Genomic DNA, 21,143 nt, shown 5'->3' with positions numbered 1-21,143 from the left:
GCCTGCTGAATCATCAGACTCTGGGATGCAGCCTGGGAGACTATTTTTGATTTGCTTGTTTCTTAAGATTTATTTATGTGTTTGAAAGGGTTACAGAGAGAGGAGAGGAGACATCGAGAAAGATCTTCCATCTGCTGGTTCACGCCCCCAATGGTTACAGTGACAGGAGCTGGGGCATGAACCAGGAGCTTTTTCTGGGTTTCCCACATGGCTGCAGGGGCCTAAGTACTTGGGCCACCCTCTGCTGCCTTCATAGGCTATAAGCAGGCAGCTGGATCAGAAACGGAGCAGCCAGGACTCAAACCAATTCCCATAGGAAATGCCAGCATCACAGGTGGTGGCTTTACCCACTCTGCCACAGTGGCAGCCCCTGGAGTCTGTGTTGTAACAAACTCTATACAAAGTCCTGTCCAGGGATACTGTCTCATGCCCATGAGCAGCCAGCCTCAGAGACAAGGTTGGTCTTGGCTCTGCCGCTTGGACCATCAGTGCAGGGACACTTGCTGTTCTATTCCTTTCGCGTATATAGTACCGGTGCCAATCATCTGTTTCTGTGGTAGATCATGGTTCCCCATTAGGGGAACACAGATCTCAAGATGGCTAGGCCAAAGCAGAGTTGCTGTGACCTCAGGAGCAACGCCCAGCAATGCTGGGCTGTGGCAATCCCACTGGCGGCCCCAGGTGAACCTAGGGGAGCCCCACAGTTAGGATGGCCCTTAAAGGTCAGGAGACTGGAATTTTCTGTTCTCACATGGGTCTGTGTCCAATGGCCAGAGAGGGACACACCTGGGTGGGGGGTGGGGTGTCAGCATCCTGTGTTCCTGGCCCTGGATGGTGGGGAGGGTGATGAGTGAGCCTTGGACCTAGAGGAGCATTCAGGAGGCACCCCTGTTTGGTGTGCTTTGAGGCCATGACCATGGCCCCAGGGCTGCATGGAGACCTCTGTGAGCTCACAGTGTGTGCAGTCATTGCCGGCCTAGACACAGTCACAGCGAGGTGTTCCCAACCCAGGCACTCACCTCCTCCCGGCCGTGCAGGTTGAGGGCTTGTGCAAAGATCAGGGGTCGCTGGGTGCATGGTGAGATGGAGGCCATGTCAGAAGCCCTCTGCTTCTGGTTGAGTGATGTTGGCAGAGTGTCCCAGGGAATTTCGGTTTATCTGGTAGGGACAACACCTGCTTAACTCAGAGCTTCCGCACAGAGAGCCAATGGGAAAAGCATTTTGTAAACCCTGAGATTCTCAGCCAGGGCCACCCATGGAAAGGAACTTCTGTCTTTGAGTCCTGCATCCCAGGGGCCTCTCTCTGTCTGCTCTTCCTGGGTTTTGCATGCGTTGATTCTTCTGTCTGCAATGCTGAGCCCGTGGGCTGCGATCCCTGGGAGAGACTCACTGGTAACTCCCTGGCACATTTGGCTTTTGCAGGAGCCAACATGCCCTACATACCGCAGCCCACCAGCTACGACTATGACGCCCCTCTGAGTGAGGCAGGGGACCTCACGGAGAAGTATTATACTCTGCAAAGAGTCCTCAGGAAGGTAGGCGGGTGCTGTGGTGGGCTGGTCTGTGACAGAGGCTGCCTGAAGCCTGGGGGCTCCTGGAATCCTAGTGTTTACAAGGACGGGCGAGGGCAGCCAGTCGCCAGCATGCCTCAGGCTGGAGGCTTGGGGGAGTCAGCATGAGAGGAGGCCGCTTCGTGGAGCTGCTCGCCCGTTACATTGGGCTGGCAGCACCCGCTCCTGTTGTAAGACTCCACAGTCACGTATCTAAAGCAGGTAGACTCGTCCCCAGCACCTCATTGTGCAAAGAGTGGGAGCTGAGACTACTAGGGCTACTAAAAGTGAGAGAACGTGTGTGTGTGTGTGTGTGTGTGTGTGTGTGTGTGTGTGTGTGTTCGAACGGCCGCCGTGTGTTGGAAATGTTCCAAGGAGCCCGTCAAGCGTGAGGCGGATAGCAGCTGTGCAGAGGGTGCTGTGCGTCTTCCTGTTTGCCGCTTCCTGCTGGCCAGCACCTGAACTGCTTAGTCTTGCTTCTGAAGCACCTAACACACTCAAGGTGGGGTTTCCTGTCACCACTGTGGGTTCAAAAAAAAAAAAAAAAAAAAAAACCCAAACCAAACCACAGTTTTTCTGCGCAGTCACCTGAGTTTTGAAGTTAAAACACAAAGATTTTCTGCCTAATAGTATGACTTTTTCAAAACTGTGAGGCAGTCACAGTTTTCACTGTTCATATATGTTTTAGGAACTATCTCAAACATAGAAAAAAATATATTGTCTATACGTTGTCCAGCTCATCGGGGGTTTTCAAATGTGTGGTGGAAATGTGTCTCAGGGTATTCTTTCATTATGAGTTTAATTTCTGCAGAAGCTACAGCAGCACCTCTGATGTCTCTGGCGTGTTGATTCTGCTTCAGGGTTCAAGTCCCATATTTGTTCTTTCCTCCCTTTATTTGAAGCTGAAGCTTTGAAATTTTGTAAATTTTCAAAAAATAAAAGAGCTGAGCTGAGTTGAAGCCAAGAGCCAGGAGATTGCTCTGGGTCTCCCACATGTGTGCAGGGGCTCAAGCACTTGGGCCGTCCCTCACTGTCTGTCAAGTGCCTTAGCAGGAAGTTGATTTAGCAGCAGAGTAACTGGAACCTACACGATGCTGCAGTGGGTGAAACTGCTACCTGTGACACCGGCATCCTGTCTGGGTACCGTTTTATGTCCCAGCTGCTCCACTTCTCTGTCTTAAAGATTTATTTCTTTTTATTGGAAAGGCGGATCAGATTTCCAGAGAGAAGGCGAGGCACAAAGAAAGATCTTCCATTCACTGGTTCACTTCCCAGATGGCTGCAACGGCTTGAGCTGAGCCAACCTGAAGCTAAGAGCCAGGAGCTTCTTCTGGATTTCCAATGTGGTGCAGGGTCCCAAGGCTTTGGGCTGTCCTTTGCTGCTTTCCCAGGCCACAAGTGAGGAGCTGATGGGAAGCGGAGCAGCCAGGACATGAACCGGCATCCATAGGGGATGCTGATGCACTTGCAGGTGGAGGATTAGCCAGTTGAGCCATAGTGCCAGCCTCTCTTGTTTGCTTCTAAATAAGTCTATTTTTAAAAATTTCTTTTTGATCTTTAAAATGTTCATAAGTGTTTGCCAGTTCTTACACATGAGTATTTTTATAGTTCACTAATCCCTACTATGTTTGCATTCTCATTAGAGAACAGGGTTTGTATAAATCCTATGCCATAATGTGGTTGAGCTTCACATACAGCAGTATAGTAGATGCTCTGCGTGTTCTTGAAAGCAATGTATTTTTTATGGTTGTTGGCTATAGTCTTCTAAGTATCCATTAGATTAAGCGTATTAATGGTGCCCTTGAACCCGCTTTACGCGTCCACATTTTTGGGTCAGTCTGATTTATTAGCAGATTGTCCTTACAGATTTCTCTTTGTAATTCTGTCAGTCTGCGGGGTTATGTTAATAGGAAAGTAACCTGAGAATTAAAGTTTTCGTTGCCATTCTGTGACTCCCTCTTGCTAACCACACTTTTTGCCTTCATGATTTTCATCTTTTATGAAGTGATTGATCAAGCTCGCCTGCACTCTTGCTGTTGGTATTTCCTTAGTGTGTTTTTCTTAATGCTTCAGTTGGCCAGGGCTGCAGCAGGAGGCAAGACTCCATCCAGGTTTCTCATAGGTGACAGGGGACTCAAGCACTTGGACCGTCTTCCACTGCCTTCCCAGGAGCATTAGCAGGGAGCTAGAGCAGAAGTGGAGCAGCCGGGGTTTCAACCAATCAACCGTACAGCTTGCCAATATTGCAAGTGGCAACTTACCACACTGTACCACACCACCACCCCAAACATCAACCTTTTTATAGCCTTTGCTTTTTTTGCCTATATCTTTGTAAACATAAGATAGATAGCTGAATTTTTTTAAAAGATTTCTTTAGATACACAACAAGATAGGGAGAGACAGGTTTTCCATCTGCTGATTCACTCCCCAGATGGCCACAGTAGCCAAGGATGGGCCAGACCAAAGCCAGAAGCCAGGTGTTCATCCAGGTCTCCCACATGGATGCCATCTGCTGCCTTCCCCAGGTGCGTTAGCAGGGAGCTAGATTGGAAGTGGAGAAGCCAGGACTTGAACCCATGCCCCTATGGGATCCTGGTGTTGCAATTGATGACTTGACCCACAACACTGCGGTGCAAGCCCCAGACAGGTGAATTTTAAAAATATCTAGCGTGAAGTGTCTTTTCACTGGTGTATTTATTCACTCTCATTCATTTTAATTCTTGATGCATGTTGATTATTTGAACCACCTTATTTTATAACCCTTGGTTGTCCACCTTTCTCTTCCCTTTCATTGCTTTCTTTTGTATTGTCTGTGGCTTTTAGTTTTGTTTTTATTTTGTTCCCCTCAGCTCTAGTTTGGAAACTGTTTCTTTGCTGAGTGGTTATTCCTGGAAGTGTAATATACAAACTTCCAGGGAAGCACAGCTCATGCTGGTATATAGCTCACTGAGTCTGTGTTGAGTGAGCGTCACCCTGAGCCCAGGGAACCCAGACCCCTTTCTGCCGTCAGCACACACCACTTCCCCTACCAGGTCCACTACTCTTTAAACCGCGAACACAGAGATTGGCTTTGCTTGTTTTGGGGCTTTCTATGAATGAGTTCCCATCATCCTCATGCCTTCGTGGGGTCTGGCTGTCTGAGGCTTTAGCATTTAGTTCTAATTACAGCAGCTTAAAACTCATCAGTATCATCACTTCTCTGTACCCCTCTTCAACTCCAGTTTCCTCCCTCTTCTTGACTTATGTCTAGTTACTATCATATATTTTAGTTGTCTAAGTTTCATTTTGGGTATTAGTCGTCTTTTAAAAAATATGATCCTGTAATATATTAGTGTAAAGGTCTCAGTGTGACATATTTTCCCAAGTCTCCCCACTGTGGGCAGGTGTATTTTTGTGGCTTGGTAACATATGAGCCTCTTTGAACAAGTGAAGCTGGCACCGAGACTTGAGGGTGATGAGAGAGTGCCAGTGGGACCCACAGGCAAGGGTCTTCCAGCCAGAATTATGCCAGTGAGAGGCTGGGGTGGGACAGGGCGCTTTTAAGGACTGGCAAGGAAGCCAGTGTGGCTGGATCCCAGGAATCGAAGAGGAGACAAACAGGAGGTGAGGTCAGGGAGGTGAATGGGGAACTGACCTCAAGCAGCCTTTTAAGCCACGGTTAGCTTTGGGTGGGAGATAACTATGGTTTGTGTGAGGTGAAGGCATTAGAAACTAGTCAGGTTCATACATATAAAGTAGAACTGATAGGAGTGGGTATTTAGCCTAGTGGTTAGACCCCAATTAAAGACACTTGGGGTCACAGCACAGTATCTGGGTTCATTCCTGACTCCAGCTTCCTGCCATGGCGCACCTGGTGGCTCAGGTCGCTGGGTTACTGCCACCATGTGGGAGACCTGGGTTGAGTTCCCAGCTTTCACCTTTGGCCAGGCCCAAACCTGGCTGTCTTAGGCATTTAAGAAGTGCATAAGCAGATACGAACTAACTCCTTCCTTCTCTGCCTCTCCAATTGTTTTGGAAAAATTTTTTTATTTGTTTACACTGCAGAATGACAGACAAGGAAAGGCAGAGAATGAGATCTTCTGTCTGCTGCTTCACTTCCTTGGTGGCTGCCGTGGCCTGGATGCACAGATGCAAAGCCAGGAGGCAGAGTGTCCCACATGGGTGGACAGAGGCCAAGAACTTGGGTCAGTTTCTGCTGCCTTCCTAAGCGCATTAGTAGAGAGGAGGATCAGAAGTGGAACAGGGGGAATTAGAACCAGTGCTCCGATATGGGAAACCGGCATTGCAGATAATGGCTTAACTGGCTATGTTACTGTGCTGATTTCGATAACAGGCATTTCTGAAGCTGCTTGGCCATTTTTTTTTATTTTATTTTATTTTAGTCAACATAATATAGCATTATTTCATAATTTATTTTTTAATAATGACTGCATGGTTGATCAGGGTGGGAAGGATTGAGGTTTAGGGAAAATTGGGTGAACTCATTGCTTCTAAATTTGCTATTTCTTCTTGTTTCTGGGGGAAGGGGAGAGACAAAGGGGGAAACCACTCATAATTAACAGTACACAGAGATAGGGAACTGCCACCTCATATCAACCCAAAGTCAATGTGTACATATTCCGAGGGCTCTGTCCAGGTCGTTTGGATAATTCTGAAATGCTGCCGATTTCACCGATCCAAGGATGATGTCACCTTCCCAATGTCCATTAGTTCCATTCACTGAGATTTTTTTTGCTGTCATCGTTTGTTTGGGGCAGTTGTCCAGTTAGTTCTGTTCTTCTGCTACGGCACCAAATGTGCTGCTCTAGTCTCCTTTTGCAGCAGGGCTTGTGTCCACTGCTCTACCTTTTTCATTGGGCAGGACATGTTCTTTCAGGCAAATTGAAGTACCTGGGCCAGGCATCCCAAGCATCGCCAGATCGCCCTCCCCTGGGGCTCACAAACCCCACATCCACCTAGTAGGCAGGTCCCGAGACCCAGGCCAGGCAACCCAAGCCCTGCTGGATCCCCCACCCCTGGGGCTCATAAACCCAGCACCCACCTCTCCGACAAGCCCCGGACCCAGGCCAGGTGACCTGAGCCCCGCCGAATCCCCCTCCACTGGGACTCACAAACCCAATACCCAAGTAGTAGGCAGGCCACATGACCCAGGCCAGAAGACCCAAGCCCTGCCATATCCCCGACCCCTGGGGTTCTTGAAACCGACACCCACCTAGAAGGCGGGCCCCAGCATCTGGGTCAAGTGACCCAAATCCCACCAGTTCTCCCCAGTCCCCAGGGCTCAGAAATCCAGCCCCCACCACACAGGTGGGCCCCAGGACCTGAGTCAAGCTACCTGGCCCTGTCAGATCCTTCGTTCCTGGGATTCACTCACCCAGCCCCTGCTTGACCCAGGCTGGCATGACTCGCCTCACCTTGGTGTCTGCAATCTCATTGTGCAGCCTGACCTAGTCTAGCCTGCCCCTTGTTCCAGCTCCTGCTGGTGGGTGCTGCAGCCTATCCCAGCCCAGCCTGATTGCTGTCCCGGCCCTAACGTGAACTGGCTGGTGCTGCGGCCTGATTTGGTTCCTTCTGCCCCCTGCCCTGGTTCTCAGATCTGCCAATGAGTGTTATGTGCTGGCCCAGACGGGTCTGTCCCCAGACGTTGACCCACATGTATGCCGGTGGATGCTGTAACCTGCCATGGTCTGGCCTCTCCTTGCCTTGCTTCTTGCATTCACCTGCAGGGACTGCATCCCAATAAAGGAGTTTCCCAAGTTCCTCCATTGAGTCTCCTCCCAATGGCAGTTCTCAGGCACACCGGTGTGTCATTGGCCCAACTTAACTTTGTCTACCTCCTGTCCTGACAAGAACAGTGGCCTTGTTCAACTGGCCACACCCATTCTGGTTCTCTTTGTTGGGTGTTACAGCCCAATGTTACCTGTCTGCGCCCAGACACAGCTTTCACGTGGTTCAGCAGGAGTCCAGACCTAGTCTGGCTTGTTCTACACCCAAACTGGCTCTCATGAGTGCCAGTGAGGGCTGGGGTTCAGCCCAATCTGTCGCTGCACAGTGCCAGTGCACACTCACACTGGTACAGTCTGTAGCCATGTACAGCCACACCTGCTACCCTCAGTCCTACTCTTGTTTGCATCAGTGGGAACCCCAACCCCTCCCCAGCAAGGACTGACCCCATATGCTGACCCCATCTGAGCCAGCAGAGAGTGCAGTTCCACAGGGCTGAGCCTACATTGCCTGCACAGATTCTGCTGTCAGACCTACTGCTCACTCTTGTTCAAACCACACTCCCCGATCCAATTTGGTGTGAGTCCCCTACTTAGATACTCATGTCATGGGCTTATGTAGGAAAGTCCCTCAGCTGCAATTCCTAACCTGAGCGTAACCTGAGCGTAAAAACCACAGATCTTCTGTCATGATCACCTGTGTGTTCCCATCATCTCCCTGTAATTCAAGACCCTTTAATCATGAGGGTACACCGCTAGGTGGTCTGAGGGGTCTGGGGTGTGTATGAATATGTATGTATGTACATACATATATACATATACATACATATATACACATAATTTCTATTTCAGCCACTTTTAAGTGTATAATTCAGTGACAGTCTCACAGCATTGTGCAGCTTTTGTTACTTCTTTTCTAAAGATCTATTTGAAAGGCAGCATAACAGAGAGAGAGAGACCTTCCACCCATTGGTTTACTCCAGGGCTAGGCCAAGACAAAGCCAAGACCCTGGAACTCCATCTAGGGCTCCCATGTGGGTGGCAGGGGCCCAGGTGCTTGGGCCATCTGGTGCTTCCCAAGCACATCAGCAGGGAGCAAGATTGGAAGCAGAGCTGGAAGTAGAACTGATACTCTGCTCCAGGGTGCTGGCATAGCAAGCCGTAGCTTCACGTGCTGCACCGTGATGCTCGCCCCCACAGGCAGGTTTGGACCTGTGTATCTCAGAGCTTGTTTCTCTTCATCACCCACATACTGCTGGAGCTGGGTGCCTTAGAGCACCATTGTACTGCTGTGTGATGCTAAGTGGGTCAACCTGATTGGGTGATAGTAGTCATTCATTAGCAGCGCCTTGCCTGCCCTCAGAAGGAACTGAGGGAGTCCTGTCAACACGTCCTGCAATGCCTATGTTAAATGCCTACCTCAGCTGCTATTTAGTTGGATGTCAAAGATGCCAATTGCTGCTGTAAAGCCTTCTGATGTTAAAAGACCTGTGACATAAGGAAGCTGCAAAGAAACATAGGTCCTAAAGAATCCTGCAGTAGTTAAATCATAGCCCTTCTGCCAACTTTGTAGAAACACAACCATGAGATCACACTGCTCACACCTCTCCCTTGGGACAGTCTATGAGAAGATGAGTTAGGTGGCCGGACACGAAACAATGGCAGGACTCTGGCATGGAGTGAGGAGGCAGCAGCATTAGATTCGAAACATATTGAGGAGGTAAAATTGGTAGCACTTGGTGATTAACTCTATGCAGGTGTTAAGGAAGAATGGTGGGGAGGGGCTGTTGATCTGTCTGGCTTATCCCCTTAATTGGAGTCCCGGGGTCGGCAACCGAGATAGGGAATCGCAGAAGAGGCACGGGTGCAGAAAGAAGCAATTTCAGTTCTTAGCTTGTTTTTCTCCAGCTGCCTCAGGAGACGCTGAGGTGGGAAGCATCGGTCCAGGAAGGACAGCACTTAAGCTCCAGGGAGAAGGATGTGGGACAGGCACAGCCGCCAGGTCTGGAGTAGACCCAGGGGGAGGCTGAGAGTGCTTGAGGAGAGCTAAGGGGAAAGGCACAGCAGGGTTCCTAAGCCTTTAATGAGTGGGCAGAGTAAGCGCAATCTAGGAGGGAAACTCTTCCAGGTCTGTCCTGAGAAACCCACCTCCGAGGCATCAGGAGCCCAACCACCATTAATCAAAAGATGGTCTGTAATCAGTTGCTTATGAATTAATATATCTTAACGAGTAGCCATCTCTTCCCCCACCCCACCTCACCGCCTCTTTTTTTTTTTTTTTTTTTTTTTGTCTTTCAAGTTTGGCAGAGAGAAATGAAACTACCTACAGATATTCAGTGAGTCCGGTCTTTCCTTTTTTAAAAGCCCTTATTTAAACATGTTTTAAACAAACATAAAGATAGGACTTACCTAAGGGGTACCGTATAATATTTTTGTGCCACGTATTATATGGGTAACAGGGTAAATATATCCATCTCTTGAATCTTTCAGCATTGTGTGTGTGTGTGTGTATGTGGTGAGAAAATTAAAAATCCTATCTTCTGCGACCTATTTTATTTTGGAGAGAAAGATGTAATACTTAACCATTATGTATAGTCACTCTCTCCAGAACTTCTGAAAGCCATTGAGCCATAACATGGCTTCCCCCCTCCCAAGCCCTCCCCCTGCCTTCCCCAGCCTCTGCTAGCCACTGGTGTAGTTTGAACTTCTATGAGATTCCGCAGGTGAGTGAATTCATGTGATGTCTGTGTTTCTGTACTTGGCTATTTCACTTAACCTCATCATCTCCATTTTCATCGATGTCATTGCAAATGACTTCGTCCTTTTTAGGGCCGAACGGTATTCCACTGTATGTACACGCCGTGTTTTTCTTTTGTTCTAAGTCTCCCTGTATCTGGCTTTATTAAAGTTCTTTCATGCACGCCATGGTGGTGTTCGGTCAGAACACGGGCAGCAGTTGGTGATGGTATACATCAACTTTCAGCTGCTTTCTCCAGTGGCCTGCCAAAGTCAGGAAACCCCTGGAAAACCCACTGAGGTTTTTATTCAGTGCTCCCAGAAGGGAGAGTTTAGAGTGAGGCTTAACATCTCACATTTAGCATGTTTTTGTTGTTTTTTTTTTTTTTAAAGATTTATTTCATTTTCATTACAAAGTCAGATATACTGAGAGGAGGAAAGATAGAGAGGAAGTGGAGCTGCCGGGATTAGAACCAGCGGCCATATGGGATCAAGGCGAGGACCTTAGCCACTCGGCCACGCTGCCGAGCCCCAAGGTTTCATTTCTACATGGCGCATCTTCAGTTGATCATTCGGTCGTTTTCACTCCAATTTCCCGAAAGCCAAGGTCACCTTGTGACAAGCTGTTAAAGAACATGCTAGGGCTCAGCAGCGTGGCCTAGTGGCTAAGGTCCTCGCCTTGATCCCATATGGCCGCTGGTTCTAATCCCGGCAGCTCCACTTCCTCTCTATATCTCCTCCTCTCAGTATATCTGACTTTGTAATGAAAATAAAGTAAATCTTTTAAAAAAAAAAAAAGAAATGAAACCTTGCTCTTTTGAGGGGCCCCATCTCAAGGGTGTCTCTATGAACTCCAGGCTGCATGTCATGCTTCTAACAAATTTGGGCGAGGAAGTGTCAAGTCCCAGCAGGTCTCTAGGTGTAAAGGAAGTTAAAACTATGCTGAAAGAGAACAGGGAGGAGAAAGAGGATATAAAATCAAATTTAGTTTGTCCACGCCACAGGGTTTTGTGCCACCCGTGGCTGTGTGTGTGTCAGTGGCCGGGGATCCCTCCTCCTGAAAGCCCAGGGGAAGTCTCTCAAAACTGGAAGGGGGGGCCCAGCAGCATGGCCTTGTGGCTAAAGTCCTCGCCTTGAATTCGTCGGGATCCCATATGGACGCCAGTTCTAATCCCGGCAGCTCCACTTCCCATCCAGCTCCCTGCTTGTGGCCTGGGAAAGCAGTTGAGGATGGCCCAAAGCCTTGGGACCCTGCACCCGCATGGGAGACCCATGGTGGCAGCCACCATGGTGCTGGGTCACGGGTGCTGGGTCTGAGGATGAAGTGGTTGTCTCTTTGTATGTAACGTGTTTTCTTTATCCATTCGTCAGTGGGTGGATGGATGGCTCCTTAGGTTCTTTCCATTTCTTGTCCACTGTGAATAGTACGGCAGGAAATAGGAGCAAGTTCATGGCTCTGAAGCAGGGTGCTTTCATTCCCGTAGGGTCTGTTCCCCAGAGTGAGATTGCTGAGCCACATAGCAGTTGTATTTTCAGTAGTTTGAGGGGCCTCCTGTCTGTTTTCCACAGGGACTGTGATACTGTGATTCCTGACATTTCTGTCAACAAGGAACAAGGTTTCCTTTTGTCCACATCCTGGCCAGCACTTGTCACCTTTTGTCTTTCTGTCACTAAGTGAGGCGATATCTCATTTATTTGCATTTCCATGATAATTAGTGAGCAGTTTTTCCATGCCCCTGTTGGCTAGTGGTCTCTTTTCTTTTGAGACTTTGTGTGCTTTCAATTGCTGATTGTCAAAGTGGTTATTTAAAATATCTGCTTGTATCAGCGAAAAGAAGTTGAACAAGTAAATGCCCCTTGCTGTAGCTCTGTTTCCTTCACCAAAAGCTTCAAAAGTGGGATGTGTCTCCTCCTTAATCCATTTCCAGAATACAGGAGGTACTGATGGCTGGCGTCATCCAATAGCCTAGGCCCTTGGAATGGGTGAAATCCCAGCAGGCTTACCCAAGCCTGTGTTCCATGGCCCAGGCCTCAGTCAGGCATCCGTTGGCATGCGATTCTTCAAGGCAGTCGAAGCTCATGACATTTGCATTTTCTAAGGTAACTTCTTTGGTGTGGGTAAGACTGAACCAGCATGGTTAACACTTTAACCTCGAGAAAGCATCGTCAAGGTCTCGGCCAGTGCCTTCTCTTCTAGGATGCTTCACAGGGGCAGGGATGGACTTGTTCTAGGATAACTTTGGGACCCTTTTGGAGAGCTTTATTTCCATCTTTTCACAGGATTTCCTCCGAAGATGATAAGTCCAGGAGGCATTTTAGAGATGGATAACTGTGGAAATGGAGTGGTAGTGGAGGGGGGCCTGGACCAAGGGTGCAAGAACAGAAACGGCAGAACAGCCACTTTCTGGGCCTGACCCACTGACTGATGGATTGTTCTTCTTGGTACCTGGAATGGCCTTGGCTCGGGGTAGACCCAAGTTCTCTGTCTCAGGCTACCCCTTGCTAATGGTTGAAACATACACTGTTACATCTGATCATGAGAGATAAGAAATGAATACTAATGAACAAGTGTTAGGTAGCATTATTTTTAATATTTGCTTGGAAGGCAGAGTGACAGAGAGAGAAAGTGTCCACTATTTTACTCCCCAGATGGCCACAACAGCCAGGGCTGAGCTAGGCTGAAGCTCCATCTGGGTCTCCCACCTAGGTGGAAGGAGCCCAGATACCTGGGTCATCATCCACTGGTTTTTCAGGCACATTAGCATTGAGCTAGACCGGAACTGGAGCAGCCAGGACTCAAACTAGCACTTCAATATAGGATGTCAGAGTTGCCAGTAGTGACTCAATTCCACTGCATTACAGTGGCCCTTTTTTATTGGAAAGGTCAATATACAGAAAGGAGAGACAGAAAGAAAGGTCTCCTAACCGTTGGTTCACTACCCAAGTGATCACAATTGCTAGAGCTGAGCCAATCCAAAGCCAGGAGCCAAGAGACTGTTAAGAGTCTCCTACATGAATGCAGGGTCCCAAGGCATTGGACCTCCTTCAACTGCTTTCCCAGGCCATAAGCAGGAGGCTGGATAGGAAGTAGGGCAGCTGGGACACAAACAGGTGCCCATATGGGATGCTGGCATTTGCAAGGTAGGGGCTTAGCCCATGAAGCTATTGCATTCTCTCCACCTGCTGTAGTCTGGCCCAGGTCTCCCCATTGCCTACTCACTGAGCTCGTCTAGTCCATCTTCTGGAGCTATTGCTCTAAAACAGCCATCTGGTGGACATAACCTTCTGTGACTTGACTTTCTGTTTTCTTCTAGAATCATCTTTCAACTCACCCCAGCTTATTTTAATCTTTTTCTCATAAACTATTTCAAATACAGAAAGGTATTTTTTTTTTAAAGATTTATTGTTATTGGAAAGCCGGATATACAGAGAGGAGGAGAGACAGAGAGGAAGATCCTCCATCCGACGTTTCACTCCCCAAGAGAGCTGCAACGGGCCGGCGCGCGCCGATCCGAAGCTGGGAACCAGGAACCTCCTCCGGGTCTCCCACGCGGGTGCAGTGTCCCAATGCATTGGGCCGTCCTCAACTGCTTTCCTAGGGCACAAGCAGGGAGCTGGATAGGAAGTGGAGCTGCCGGGATTAGAACCGGCGCCCACATGGGATCCCGGGGCTTTCAAGGCGAGGACCTCAGCCGCTAGGCCATGCCGCCAGGCCCCAGAAAAGTATTTTTTAAAAGTTCGATGAGCACACACAGATTCAATCATTTTTGACATTGTGTTTCTTCATATGTAAATATGTATATTTACATACATATTTGTCTTGCAAGCAGGGATATCCAACATGATGTAGGATTCATATGGTGGGAAAATAAAAGTGTATTATTATGTAACTGTATAATTCAATGATGACAACATTGAGAAGCCAATAGACCAAATAATCTGATGTTCACACATTTCTATAACATGTACATATATCTGATTCCACATGTGAGAGACATCAGGTGGAGTTCATCTTTCTGTGTTTGACTGATTTCTCATAGCATAATGATCTTCAGTCCTACCCAATTTGTGTTTATTTTATCTGATGGACAGACTCCTGTTCATGGGTTCACTCCCTGGAAATTCCCCCAGTACTTTGTCCCAAAGAAGCAAGGGTCTGGGCACTTGGTCCTGGTCCCCCCTGTGAGGAGCAGAGACCCAGCCACTGGGGCCATCACGTCCTGTCTCCCAGGGTGCACTGTCACTGGCATGAGGAGCAGGCCTCCCACCTGGTGTCTCCACTGCTGTGCCTGGCACCACCTCCAACTACAGTTGTGTTCAAGTATGTTAGTGATAGGCTGGTATGGGGAGAGCTAAGGGAAGGTCCACATAGGATAAACTTCTATTTAAAAAGGAGAATACGTAGGATAATGTCCCATTTACTAGAACTAAGAGTTAGACATACAGATGCTATTTTTTTAAAGATATAATTATTTTTATTGCAAAGTCAGATTTACAGAGAGAAGGAGAGACAGAAAGATCTTCCATCCACTGGTTCACTCCCCAAATGGCCACAATGGCTGGAGCTAAGCCTATCCAAAGCCAGGAGCCAGAAACTTCTTCCAGGTCTCCCACATGGGTGTAGGGTTCCAAGACTTTGGGCCATCCTTGACTGCTTTCCCAGGCCACAAGCAGGGAGCTGGAAGGGAAGTGGAGTATCGGGGACATGAACCTGTGGCCCATATGGGATCCTGGTACGTGCGAGGCAAGGACCTCAGCCAGTAGGATACCACACCAGGATGCTATTTTAAGGGTACAAGAAGGGCCCGGCGGCATGGCCTAGCAGCTAAAGTCCTCACCTTGAACGCCCCGGGATCCCATATGGGCGCCGGTTCTAATCCCGGCAGCTCCACTTCCCATCCAGCTCCCTGCTTGTGGCCTGGGAAAGCAGTTGAGGACGGCCCAATGCATTGGGACCCTGCACCCGCGTGGGAGACCCGGAAGAAGTTCCTGGTTCCCAGCTTCGGATCGGCGCGCGCCGGCCCGTTGCGGCTCACTTGGGGAGTGAATCATCGGATGGAAGATCTTCCTCTCTGTATATCTGACTTTGCAATAAAATAAATAATTCTTTTAAAAATAAATTTAAAAAAAGTACAAGAGTATGGTAATATCATTTCACACTACAGGGAGCTAATCTGGAGTTGGCGCCGTGATACAGCAGGTTAATCCTCCACCCATGGCACCCTCATTCCACATGGGTGCCAGTTCCTGTGTCAGCTATGCCAGCTCCAATCCAATTCCCTGCTTATGGCCTGGGAAAGCAGCAGAGGATGGTCCAAAGCCTTGGGTTCCTGATTGTATCTGGGAGATCAGAGAGAAACTCCTGGCTTCAAGTTGGCTCAACTCTAGCCATTGTGGGCATTTGGGGAGTGACTTGGTGGGTGGAAGATATCTCTTTCTGTGTCTCTGTCTCTGTCTCTCCTTCTCTCTGTAACTCTGACATCCAAAAAAATAAATTGATTAAAATCTTAAACAAATCTGGGATGGTGTTACTGAATTAAACTCATCTATTAAAGCAATTATAATATTTTAACTAGTCAAATTGAAAGTAGCAGATTAGAGAAGTAAAAGTAGAAAGAATTAAATTATTTTTAAGTAGTTGCCTCTGGGCCCATCACTATAGACTAAGCAGCTAAGTCCTCGCCTTGTGTGCACCAGGATCCCATATTGGCACCAGTTCATGTTCCAGATGTTCCATTCCCATCTAGCTGCCTGCTTGTGGCCTGGAAAAACAATGGACGATGGTCCAGAGCCTTGGGACCCTGCACCTACGTGGGAGACCTGGAAGACACTTCTGGCTCCTGGCTTCAGATTAGCTCAGCTCTAGCCATTGTGGCCACTTGGGGAGTGAGCCAGTGGATGGAAGATCTTTGTCTCCTCTGTGTAAACCTGCCTTTCCAATAAAAATAAATAAATTGTAAAGAAAAATAGTAACAGTTGCCTCTGCAGAATAGAAGTAAGAGAGGGAGGCAGGCACTTGTCTGAGTAGCTGACATGCCAGTCAGTATGCCCAGGTTCCTCAGCAGGACACCTGGGTTTCATGCCCATGTCTGGTGCCTGAATCCATCTTGCTAATGCAGACCTTGGAAGGTGACACTGATGGCTCACTCACTGGGAAGGCCTTCGTCGTGTTTGCAGCTCCACTTTGAAGCTCTGCCCAGCCCACCTGGGAAGTAAACAAGCTGGTGGGAACTCTGTCTTGCATGATTTCTCCCTTCCTCCAAATTCAGAAAGCAAAATAAAACTAAGAGAAAAGTGAGACGAGAGACTAGCTTTTCATTCAAGCAGCCTTGTGTCCTCTTCTTTCTTAAACCAGTCATTGTTTTAGCTATTTATTTTTAAAAGGGGAAAAACAAATCGAAAGGAATGGAGGTGGGCGTTTAGAGTCCTCCTCGAGATGCTGCCTTGGACACCTGCTTTCCATGTGGGAGTGCCCCGGCTGCGCTCTAGCATCCAACTTCCTGCTGACAGGCAGCAAGCAGTGGCTGCAGGACCACAGCCCCTGTGCCCCCCACATGCAAGACCCAGATAGAGTTCCCAACTCCCAGATTCATCCTGGTACAGCCAAAGCTGTGACAGTCATTGGGGGAGTAGGTGGGGCATCTGTCTCTCTACCTTTGAAATAAAAAATAAATGATTTGCAAAAAAAAAAATTCTAAAGAGGAAGAAACAAAAGAATCATGAGAGATCACAAAAGAACCTACCTGGAGATGCCAAGTGGCTGCAGGCTTTTCCAGGACGTGCAACTCACACACCTGAGTGTGTGTGTGTGTGTGTGAGTGTGTGTGTGTGTGTGAGAGAGAGATTTACTATTTAATTAGGTTTTGTATTTTAAGCTATTTAATAACAGTTTCAAACTTACAGCAAAGTTACAAGAATAAGAAGAGCATTTCTATAATCCATGCCCAGACTTGCCTTTGTCCACATTTGCTTCTACTGGCTTCATCATTCACGACATCCTTTCTTCTTCTCCCTCTTCCTGCTTTCCCCTCGTCTAAACCATTGTCCCGAACATGAAATACCCCCCATCAGTTAACATTTGTGAAGTAGTTGGTGAGTTGCGAATGAAACATACGTATGGAACTTCAGTCTCTATTTTTTTAAGATATGTAGAAAGACTGTCTTGGGTAAGCACAGGAACTTTGCCAAGAACACGGAGGGTTCTCCTCCTCCAGGCATTGGCCCTTGAGTAAGAAAGGCTGTTTTATCTTTCTCCCTTCCTTCCCCCCACTCTGCCGTCTACTGTTATTTACCCTCCTTCTCTCTACTTGTTTTTGCTCTTTTAAAGTTGTTTGTTCTAGAATGTTCTGGATGATTCCTGGAGCTGAAAAACACAAACACATACACGGGGTTCAAACCGCCAGGTGCTGTTTTGGAAGAAGTCCTTAGGTTCCTGTGCTTTCCAGAAATCACAAGCACTGTTGTTTGTGAGCTGCTTTGCTTTTGAAAATGAGTGTTAAGCGTTCGTTCCTGAGGTGTAACAGCTTTTCTCTTTTTCCTTCTGCTTGACAGTTTGTAAAAGTACCAGAAGGGCCCATCCCTCCATCCACTCCCAAGTTTGCATACGGAACAGTGCCAATGAAAAGGGTAAGAAAACCAAGTGACAGAAACATTGAGACTGAGCTGGCAACAAGGAAGTGAGTGGCAGCATCAGGCAGGAGGCAGGTGGGGGGTGTGGGTTCGTAATTTTCTGTGTGTTTCTTTTCTGTAATGAGAAGGTGTGTGTGCGTGTTGGTGGGATGAAGCTGTGGAATGAAGCCTTGGAACTCGAGCAGGAGGAGTGGGTCTCTCAGGCTGCCTGGGTCTTTGGGGTTCAACGATCCTTTGTTGATGACAGCATAAGAACCTGCTAAGGGCCCGGCGGCATGGCCTAGTGGCTAAAGTCCTCGCCTTGAACGCCCCAGGATCCCATATAGGCACCGGTTCTAATCCCGGCAGCTCCACTTCCCATCCAGCTCCCTGCTTGTGGCCTGGGAAAGCAGTCAAGGACGGCCCAATGCACTGGGACACTGCACCCGCGTGGGAGACCCGGAAGAGGTTCCAGGTTCCCGGCTTCAGATCGGCGTGCACCGGCCCGTTGCGGCTCACTTGGGGACTGAATCATGGGATGGAAGATCTTCCTCTCTGTCTCTCCTCCTCTCTGTATATCTGGCTGTAATAAAATGAATAAATCTTTAAAAAAAAAAAAAAAAGAACCTGCTAAACCATCCTTATTGTTCTAGCAGGCAAGGAGTTTCCATGATTTCCTTTTTTTTTTCCTTGAGTTTCCCAAAACCACTGGTTAATAGATCGGTATATATTCCCTCCCATTTCAAGATTGTGTCCTAATTTTTATGTCCATGGTGCGTATGGTCCATAGGGCATCAGGGAAAAGAGCCAGGAGTTAATCATGTATAGGAAAAAAGAAGAGAGAGCTTGTGTCATACAAGAAGGGACATAAGCCAATTTGTTTTGACCCTTGGTGCCCTCAGGTTTTCCCCTTGTATAATCCCTAACTCCTACATGATTTCATTCGCAAGAAACAGAAAAAAGCACTGTTACTTATTTCTTCAGAATCTCAAGATTCTAAAATAGCATCATAAGTTTTTATCTTCAAGCCAAATGCCGAACATGATTGAATTTTTTTTCCATTTGAGAAGCCCTTTGACGTTATGGTTCTTTGGTTGGGTCCTTGTAACATTTTCCACCTCACATCAGATACAGGGACCACACTCTACCAAAACTGTGGTTTCTGACTGATATGAATCTCTGTTGAGTTAATCGAACTTGAATCACAGTTGTAAAGGGAGCACCTTCTGTTTGTGTTGCCACAGCTACTTCAGAAAAAAAAAAAGTTGATTGGTTTTAGAACTGGGAGAAGTTTTTTCTTGGGGGTATAGAAGATGACTCCCAATATTTCAAACAACATTGTGCAAACAAGACTAGTTTAGTACCAAAAGCATGTTCTGTTTACATAATGGAGAGTTGCAGGAACAGAAGAAGTGTCCCACTGTTAATAAAATGTTTTCAGTTTAAGAGAGGAAATCAGTGTGTAACCAAGTTAAATGTATGCAGGATAGAAGTGTGGAGGCTTACAGCCCTTACCATGACCAATGTCCCTTCACTTGTCTGGGTGGGTACCCCTTTCTTTGAGTGGCTGTCTTGATGGAATTATTACTAAGATTTTTTTGTGTTTGTTTGTTTCCTCGGTGCTGCATACCAGTAAGGGAACCACACAGTTTCCATGCAATTCCTAACCAGTATCAGGCCCTGGACAGCACTGCACTTTGTAGCGAAGCTGTAGATTGGCTTTGTCATGCCCCCAAGTGAGCTCCTCTGAGTCGCTATTTCAGCCCTACAACCCAGCACCTCCCTGCATGGTTGTGAGGCATAACCAAGGTGGTGGTATGTGCCCTGTCGCACCTCGAGCAGGTAGCACACCTGGCTGGTGGCTGTTATTTGTCTTGTTACGGTTATATCAGAGTAGATATCCTGGTTTACAAGGATACACAGTCTTTTGGCATACAAGAAGTATTTATCAATTGTCTACTGTGTGCTGGGCATTGAGTTTAAGCATAAGACATAGCTCACCCACGGCCGAGACAGACAGCTGATGAATTGACAAGGGCGTGGGGTTTATGCTGTGGACAAGGGCGAGGATGTGGGAGCAGCTGTGAAATGGTTCTAATAAGGAGATGTTGCAATAGCATCACTGATCTTCGTGTGATAGCCTTTGCCTCTGGTTGCTTATTTTTGCTTCATGGTGGCTACCTGGGAGCATTGGGGAAAAGCTTTCCAGAGGCAGTGACCTGTGAACTTGTTTCATTTTTTTTTTTAAAGATTTTATTTATTTCATTACAAAGTCAGATATACAGAGAGGAGGAGAGACAGAGAGGAAGATCTTCCGTCCGATGATTCACTCCCCAAGTGAGCGCAACGGGCCGGTGCGCGCCAATCCGAAGCCGGGAACCAGGTTCCTCCTCCAGGTCTCCCACGCGGGTGCAGTGTCCCAATGCATTGGGCCGTCCTCAACTGCTTTCCCAGGCCACAAGCAGGGAGCTGGATGGGAAGTGGAGCTGCCGGGATTAGAACCGGCGCCCATATGGGATCCCGGGGCTTTCAAGGTGAGGACTTTAGCCGCTAGGCCATGCCGCCGGGCCCCAACTTGTTTCATTTTTAAGAACATTTTTGGGTGTCTCTGAGCAGGTGTATTTCCAAATGCAAATGCATGGAACTTCCTGATGGCTGACGTCATCTATAGTATTCCTTGCGACTCAGAGTGGGTTGAGGGGACAGGTAGAATTTGAAAGATTAAGTGTATTTAGGAGTTTACTCACGATCCTCTGATGCCTGTGTGCTGTGTTTAGCAGCATGGTGACAGTGACTTTGCTTCTTTTCTGTCTTCAGTTAAAGGCAGTGGAGGCAGCTCTGGATGTTCTGTGTCCCTCTGGGCCCATCAACAGCATTTATCCGCTGACATTTACTCAGGTGAAACAGGTAAGCTTGCCAAGGCAACGCCTCACCCTTTTCCTGCTAGCAAAAATCATGCTGACTGCACCTGCCTCTTTAGAGTGCCATTTCTGTTTGCAGGGACCCTCGTGGTCAGCAGCTGTGTCAGATTCCAGGTGCTGAACCAGTCCTTTTTTTTTTTTTTTGGTAATTCTTTTATTTTAATAATCTTTACATAGTTGATTAGAGCACAAAGGGTCAAGGGCTACAGAAAAGTGGGTAAGACCATTGTTTCCACATTATTATTATTATTTTTCTGAATCTAGGGTGGGGGTGGGAGATAAAGGAAGAAGCCCCACCCAGCCACCCACCCATCCCAGGTCCCCGATGTGTGGCATGGTCCGAGGGTCCTGCTCAAGTGATTTTGATAGTTCAACAGTTATGAATCACTGCCAATCTCACAATTCCAAGCACGATGAAATCTCTCCAGAATCCACGGGCTGGCATAATTCACCTTAGAGTCTCCGTTGGCCCAGATTTTCGTTGTCAACACATGGCTGGGGTAGTTGATTGATGGTTCTGTCCTCTGTTGTGGTACCAGGTATCCTGTGCAGGTTCCGATGGACTGCCATATCCTCCATGTGCACCTGGAATGCTGCCTACTGCT

At 47.8% G+C, this 21,143-nt stretch overlaps 1 protein-coding gene across 1 annotated transcript in view; it reads left to right on the top strand.

Moving 5' to 3' along the window:
- Positions 1–21,143, top strand: part of GLB1 (galactosidase beta 1) — an 86,098-nt gene that overhangs the window by 38,622 nt on the left and 26,333 nt on the right. Inside the window, exons 10-12 of the mRNA XM_058657148.1 lie at positions 1,423–1,535; positions 17,561–17,635; positions 20,435–20,524. Coding sequence (XP_058513131.1) covers positions 1,423–1,535; positions 17,561–17,635; positions 20,435–20,524 — 278 coding nt within the window. The remainder of the gene's footprint in view (positions 1–1,422; positions 1,536–17,560; positions 17,636–20,434; positions 20,525–21,143) is intronic.

The sequence above is a fragment of the Ochotona princeps genome, chromosome 30 (assembly GCF_030435755.1).
Source record: "Ochotona princeps isolate mOchPri1 chromosome 30, mOchPri1.hap1, whole genome shotgun sequence".
Lineage (NCBI taxonomy): Eukaryota > Metazoa > Chordata > Mammalia > Lagomorpha > Ochotonidae > Ochotona > Ochotona princeps.
The sequence above is the reverse complement of the archived record's forward strand: the minus strand, read 5'-3'. Positions and strand labels throughout refer to the sequence as shown.